Below are 7475 nucleotides of genomic sequence, written 5' to 3'. Positions count from 1 at the left end.
AGGTACTCACAGACTCGAGGGCCCATACCTTGTAGTTGGTGTGCGTGGCCTTCAGGACTTCGTACAGCTTGAGGTATGAAGGAAGGTGGTAGAAACCCCCCAGTGTGGAGGACTTACTCGTTGTAGCCGGCCCTGGGGTATCGGGCTGTCGGGAAGCTACAGATGGAAACACACACATACACATATCAACTTTCAGATCCAAAGGGAAACGTGCCCAGAATCAAACATCAGCGGTAAAGATTTTTAAATTCTTTCAGGAGAATAATGTCCCAGCCTTTCTGAGTAACTGGAAATCTAAGAAACTGACTAAAAAGCACAGAGAGGATGTGAGCACCCTCCCCTCAAAGACCCCGGCCAATGGGAGAGGAGACTCGATGTGCTGCAGGCCGGGGGCCGACAGGGACAACCCCAGGCCACTCGCTCGCTGAGCTCGATCAGCAATCCGAGAGATGACAGAGAACGTTCCAGAAGCTGCAGGGAGTGCAGACAGTCGCTGCAGCCGTGCTGGCAGCCCAGCAGCTGCTCCGCTCCTGCGTTTGAAGGCTGTTCTCAGCACCTTCGCTGGTTTATCTGATTCCTAGGACAGACTCTCAGCCACATTCTGAACAACTCATGTCTGTAAGCGATCTGCTAACACGGGCAACCCTCCTGCTGCGCGACCGGGAGCTCAGAGAACGGGCCCGAACAGCTGAGACACAGGATGCCCAAGGCGCGGTGGCCCTGAGTGCCGTGCGGGGCTGTCCCCGGGATGACCGTGTGCCCGGGTGCCATGGGGACAGTCCCAGGAGGACCGCATGCCTATGGGGGGGGGACGTGCCCAGGACAACTGTGTCCTTAGGTGCGGTGGGGGGCTGTCCCCAGGATGACCACGTCCCCAGTGGTGTGGAGGTGGGGGGCTATTTCAGGTGCCATGGGGGTGGGAGACCGTGCCCAGGACAACGGTGTGCTGGGTGCTGTGGGGAGCTGTCCCCAGCAGGTCTGAAGCCACAGCCAGCGACTGTCTCCCAGGCTTCACTGCCCTATCCTTCTGCACAAACCCTGAGGTCTGACATGCCTCCTGATGCACACATCTCTGCACACTCCTCCCGCTGTGTTCTTACCTGGACCAGCCTCGGGGCCCTTCTTGGGGCTCAGCGGCACAGCGACCTGCTCCCCCGCTTCCTTCTCCTTTCCCTTCCGTCGAATTGGGCTTAGAGAAGGGGGGTTCGTGAGAGAAGGCAGAGCTGCCTAACAGAAAAGGAGAAGTGTGAGTGGAGACGCAAACCCGACACCAAGGCCCGTGCTGCCTGATTCTACCGTCCGCCGTGAGGGGCCTGGCTGGCCGGTTCCGTCCACTCATCACCCACGGTCACTCACGTGACAACCGTACACAGCAGTGCGGGACCCAGAGCTTCCTAAAAGTCCCACAGGAAGGGGGCTCGGGAGCCACGGGGGCCTGAGGCGGCTGGGCTGCAGCATGGTCAGTGTCAGGGGGAAGTGGGGTCCAGGGGCCTGAGGCGGCTGGGCTACAGCGAGGTCATTAACAGGCAGAAAGTGAGGTCCAGCTGTGCCAGGACGTGAGCGAGGGCACAGAGCACTGTGTCCAGAGGAGGAAATGGGCTCACTGCCCACAAGCAGCAGGGCTGGAAGGCAGCGAGTCCAGGGGGTCCCAGAGCCCACACTCCTACGAGGACTCAGGCCCCAGCAGCGTGCAGAAGTGCCAGCCCTGTCACTGCCCAACCATGTGGCCCCAGGCAAGTCACCTCCTGGACCTGAGCCTGGACCACAGAACAGGCGAAAGAATGGGGATGAAGCCACCGCACGGGGGAGGGAGTGGACGTGGATGAGGTAAGACAGCGGCACCAGCTAACAGGTGACGGCCCATGGACACTGGAGGGGGAGCAGGACTCGAAGGACCACCGAGTGTATGACCCCACGGACGTGACGCGTCCAGAAGGCACCAATCAGAGACAGATGGACGAGTGGTTGTACAGGCCGGAGGGACGGGGCGGGGACAGTGCGAGGTGCAGGGCACCTCTCTGGGTGCTGAAGCTGGACAACTCGGACTATCCTGAAAGCACACCACTGCACGCTTCAGAAACCAGTGACAGGTGGACGACAGATGGACGAAGAACGCTGGCGCAAACACACACACGTATGTATTGTATTTGCAACGCATGTGGAGAGAAAACTACGGGGAGGAGGGGGACGTGGTGGTTAAAAACGAGGCACTGGGAGGAGGCCCACGTCTCCAGCGTGGTAAATACTGCTGTTCACGTTAAGGTCAGAGGTGGGTACGGGACTGGCTGCAGGTAACATTAGGACCAAACCCAATGAGGTAAGCGAGGCAGAAGCTCACGTCTGGTAACACAGAAGCAGACGGCATTAGGCCTGGGCTCTGACCTGCCTAGAAAGGGTGACCCCCTCCTAAAGCCCTCGCGAGTGACATTCAGGTCCCCAGGCTGAGATAAGAAGGGCCCAGCACACTCTGACCTCTCCATGTTGTCTCCACCTGCAGTCCCACGGCCCACGGTCGGGGAACATCACCAGGAGCGCGCTCAGCAATCAGGAGCACCTTTACCAAGCCTGTCTTCCTTTCCCCGTTACCGCTGGCTCTCTGCCTTTTCTCTTGACCTTGAGTGCCAACAAGGTCTACTCTGAGCAGGATAACAATGGCCCTTCTTAAGGCCCCCATGCTGTCCACTAAAACTGGTCCTCTTAGGGCCCCCACATCGTGCACTGAAGCCAGCTCCCTCAAGGGACCGTGGCAGCTTGGGCACCAATCCCTCCTGTCTCTCTCATCTGGTTTAACACTTTAAGCCAGCTGAGGGGGGCAAAGCTGGGACCCTGACTGCTGACACACACTGCTGCTTCGGTCGAAGTGGGAAAGGGTGCACAGGCCAGGTGGTGAAGAGGGCATAGGTCAGGCAGGGAAAGGGAGCACAGGTCGGGCGATGGAGGGGCGAGTGGGTAAGACAGGAAAGGGGGCAAGCAGCCCGGGTTGAGTCGGGAAGTGGCACACAGGCCGGGCGGGGGAAGGGGGCAAGTAGGTCAGGTTGGGTGGGAAAGGCAAGCACAGACCGGGCGGGGATGGGGCGCACAGGTGGGGTGGGGATGGGGTGCACTGGTTTGGTGGGGGTTTTGCGCACAGGTGGGGTGGGGATGGGGCGCACAGGTTTGCACACAGGTTTGTGCACAGGTGGGGTGGGGATGGGGTGCACAGGCTGGACAAGCAAGGGGGGGCACGCAGGCCGGGAGGGGAAGGGGAGCAGAGCCTGGGTGGCAGAGGTGCTGCAAGCCGCTGGGACAGTCTGCTTTGGCCCAGCACATAAGCATCCCACTGGTGGCCGGGCCAGGGATGGGCACTGAACAGCAGCTGGGGCTCTACACTCAGAACGAGCATGAGGGTGGTGGGCACGGGGTCAGCGCTCCTTGGCAGATGGATCCCTGCACTTCACCTGTGGAGCCACTGAAATCTAAATGTGAAGTCCCGACAAGCAAGCCAGCGTTCAGTGTCTCCACAGCCCGTCACACACGTCCCATGCTCAACAGCCTCCCACCTTGTGCGGTGCACAGTCCCTGCCCTGGACAGCGCAGACACGGACGCCCCATCTGTGAAAGCGCCACTGGGCAGAGCTGGCCCAGACAGCAGAGAAGAATCGGGCCATGGTCAGATCCCAGGACATGCTGGGTGAGCAGCAGAGGCCAAGGCTGGACAGTGATGAGGGAACAGCAAAAGGTAGACAAAGAGCACAGCATGGAAGCAAGTGGAAGGGAGGGCCTGAGACGGGAGTGGCCGGCCAGACGGCTACAGAGAGTGACAGGGGCCCGGACGCCCCAGCAGCCTGGTGGAGGCACGAGGCAGGAGGAGGGCTGGGGGCCAGGACAGCAGAAACCGAGCTCAGGCTGGAGAGGCACTCGGCTCTGAGCCGCAGAGACACGGCTTCCCGAAGTCGGTCGTGGACAGAACGGAAGCAAACGGGGCAGAGTGCCAGGGGGCTTCCTCCAGGTGGGCACACAGGCAAGAGGACCATCAGACACGGCGGGACGCCGGCTGGTCTACCTTGAGCTCAATGTGCCCACTGTGATATCTGCTGACAAGCTGAGAGTACCGACACTGGACCCAGAACAGCAACACTGCTCAGTCAACAAAGCGACCAGGAGAAGCCGTGGAAGGAGTTACTCAAAGCCGTGACTTCACGAACCCCCTCGGGCCCCCAGCATCCAGATCCCACGGCCCTCTGAGAAGGACGGTAACTCATCAGAACAAAAGACTGCTGATGACAACAGGACATGAGCAGCCAGGCACACAGGACCGCTGGCTGAGAGCAGTTACCTTGACGGCTGGTCCAGGGGCCACGTCGTCCAGGACGTGGGCGCAGATGTTGATCACCTTCAGCAGGTGCGAGAAGAGCTGCTCTACCATGGGCACCAGGCTGCGGTCCCCCAGAGCCGGCCAGGCCTCTTCCTGCCTGGTGGCGGCTGTGCTGGCCTCTTCTTCGGTGCTCCAGGAGCTCCTCAGAGACCTGGGGGCACTGGCTGTAAGAGGGCACAGACATCACCTCGTCATCTCCAGGGCATGTCAACAGGAAGCAGATTAAGAAACAGAGCCCTACACCTCATCTAGGATGAGACCCTGGACAGCGCCACCTGAGGCTCCCCCAAACTTCCAATTCTGTCCCCAAAATCTGTGCGCCCAGTCTCCATGGCTGTCACCATCACGTACCCATTCACTATGGGACAGCCACTCTTGACCCCTTCCTGATGCTCAAGGTGAAGTTTAGCTGGTGACCGAGATGTCGATTCTGTCTCTAAGGCTCTTTCACTCACTCCTCCCCTAAGTTCCAACCAATCATTCCAGGTGGTCCAGGTTAGGCTAGTCAAGCTCCAAGGGTCTCACAGCCTGAGGTGGGAGCTCTCCAGGCAGGTGCTGCTTAGAGATGCGTGTCGTCGGGACGGCCCCCGAGTGACTCTGCCTTCTCCCTTCAGAGGACGCCAGCCTCAGAGTCCCTTACCCCCACCACAGCCAGTCAAACAAGCGAGCTTCTCAACATTCACTCGACTTTAAACGGCCTCTGAACAACCCGGTCCAGACTTCACAACAGAGACAGAAAAGATGTCCCCTCCCCACACACACTCAGAAAGGTGGACTTTCCCCACCAGCCACAGTCCCCAACCTAGTCCTCGTCCAACATGGCCCCAAGATGACCACTGTTTCCCAAAACCAGAGGCTAATGCAGTCTCCAAGCCATGTGATGACCCCCAGAGCCAGCATCTTCCCATCCCCGGCCTCCGTACACGCATGTGACCCCAGAGCCAGCGTGTTCCTGTCCTCGGCCTCTGTATACACCACGTGACCCCAGAGCCAGTGTGTTCCTGTCCTCGGCCTCTGTACATGCATGTGACCCCAGAGCCAGCGTGTTCCTGTCCCCGGCCTCTGTACATGCATGTGACCCCAGAGCCCCAGAGCCAGTGTGTTCCTGTCCTCGGCCTCCGTACACGCATGTGACCCCAGAGCCGGCGTGTTCCTGTCCCCGACCTCTGTACACACCACGTGACCCCCAGAGCCAGCGTGTTCCTGTCCCCGGCCTCCGTACACGCATGTGACCCCAGAGCCAGCGTGTTCCTGTTCTCGGCCTCTGTACATGCATGTGACCCCAGAGCCAGTGTGTTCCTGTTCTTGGCCTCTGTATACACCACGTGACCCCAGAGCCAGTGTGTTCCTGTCCTCGGCCTCCGTACACGCATGTGACCCCAGAGCCAGCGTGTTCCTGTCCCCGACCTCTGTACATGCATGTGACCCCAGAGCCCCAGAGCCAGCGTGTTCCTGTCCCCGGCCTCTGTACATGCATGTGACCCCAGAGCCAGCGTGTTCCTGTCCCCGGCCTCCGTACATGCATGTGACCCCAGAGCCCCAGAGCCTGCGTGTTCCTGTCCTCGGCCTCTGTACACGCATGTGACCCCAGAGCCAGCGTGTTCCTGGCCCCGACCTCTGTACACACCACGTGCTCTGTCTGCTGCGCTCTTGCTCTCAGCCTACAATCTGTATAAACACCACCACGTGAGGAACCTCAGAAGCTGTGCGTCTACGTACCAAGGGCACCATGAGTTGGCATCAAGTGACGGTAACCGGTAATGACGCATACAGCTGACGTCAGAACTGCCCCCAGAAGAACGGACTCCCCTTGGCAGTGACCTCGCAAACTTTCCTCCATCCACTGTCCGACCCAGATTCCGTGACTGAAGGACAAAGCTTAGAACCTGGAGCCCATTTCAGCGTGTGCCCAGTACCTGCGAGCAAGTTTCCGGCTAGGGTAAGGGCGTCCTGATGGGCGGACAGGTCGAGGGGGAACCAGGCCGAGGACAGCAGCGTGAGGATCACCGTGACCATCCCGACGGTGCAGCTCTTGCGGGACTCGTCGGCGCCGCCCAGCGGAGGCACCCTGAAAGCACAGGTGGTACCGGGTCATGAGGGAGGCAACTGCGGCACACGGGCTGCCTCTCAGGAACCTGGAAGGAAGCAGGTCTCCCCAGTTCACAGCTGGTGTGCACTGTCGAGTCGCACAGACCCACGGCTGAGCCTCCGGCCGGTGTGCAGACGCAGTGAAGCGTACAGGAGACGACTGCCATCTTCCTCCCACGGCGGACTTGAACTGCGTACCTCTGCACTGACAGTGCTGCAAAGCTCTGGAGGCCTAGTGTGAGGAAGCTGTGCTGGAATCCTGAGGACGCCAGTTCAAACCCAGCAGCGGCTCTGCAGGAGGATGGGCACTGTCCTCCCGTGGGGCTTACTGCCTCTGAGAACCTGTCGGAAGGTCAGCTGTGGGTCCACTCCGACTCGACGGTACACAAGAAGCCACCAGAGGTCCACTTCACAACAGCACACATCACAACTCTGGTCTTAACCGGCACATTTCCTCTTTCATCCAGAGTGCAACAAAGAGTGTGTCAGTGGTAACAAATGGGATGGAAAGCACTGGAACTAATGTCTGAATCCTGACCTTCCTTACTACAGCAGCTGGACCCTAACGCTGCTCCTAGGTCGAAGGACCCGTGACAAGAAAACGTCAAGAAGGATTTGGGGAAAGCTTCCAAAACGAGAGCACACCCTCCAAACAAACACCCGTGAGAGAACACCCTCCAAACAAACACCCGTGAGAGAACACCCTCCAAACACCTGTGAGAGAACACCCTCCAAACACCTGTGAGAAAACACCCTCCAAACACCCGTGAGAGAACACCCTCCAAACACCCGTGAGAGAACACCCTCCAAACACCCGTGAGAGAACACCCTCCAAACAAACATCCTCCAAACACCCATGAGAGAACACCCTCCAAACACCTGTGAGAGAACACCCTTCAAACACCCGTGAGAGAACACCCTCCAAACACCCGTGAGAGAACACCCTCCAAACACCCGTGAGAGAACACCCTCCAAACACCCGTGAGAACACCCTCCAAACACCTGTGAGAAAACACCCTCCAAACACCCGTGA

At 59.4% G+C, this 7475-nt stretch overlaps 1 protein-coding gene across 1 annotated transcript in view; it reads right to left on the bottom strand.

Moving 5' to 3' along the window:
- The window catches only part of HTT (huntingtin), a 154206-nt gene that overhangs the window by 81551 nt on the left and 65180 nt on the right, over positions 1-7475 (bottom strand). Inside the window, exons 29-32 of the mRNA XM_006893659.1 lie at positions 6271-6422; positions 4316-4518; positions 1101-1227; positions 29-156 (exon numbers count right to left, since the gene is read on the bottom strand). Of these exons, the coding sequence (XP_006893721.1) occupies positions 29-156; positions 1101-1227; positions 4316-4518; positions 6271-6422 (610 nt within the window). The remainder of the gene's footprint in view (positions 1-28; positions 157-1100; positions 1228-4315; positions 4519-6270; positions 6423-7475) is intronic.

The sequence above is a fragment of the Elephantulus edwardii genome, unplaced genomic scaffold (assembly GCF_000299155.1).
Source record: "Elephantulus edwardii isolate Elephantulus edwardi_28Jun2011 unplaced genomic scaffold, EleEdw1.0 scaffold00129, whole genome shotgun sequence".
In the NCBI taxonomy this organism is placed as follows: Eukaryota; Metazoa; Chordata; class Mammalia; order Macroscelidea; family Macroscelididae; genus Elephantulus; species Elephantulus edwardii.
Note: the sequence above shows the minus strand (reverse complement) of the source record. Positions and strands in the feature narration are given on the sequence as shown.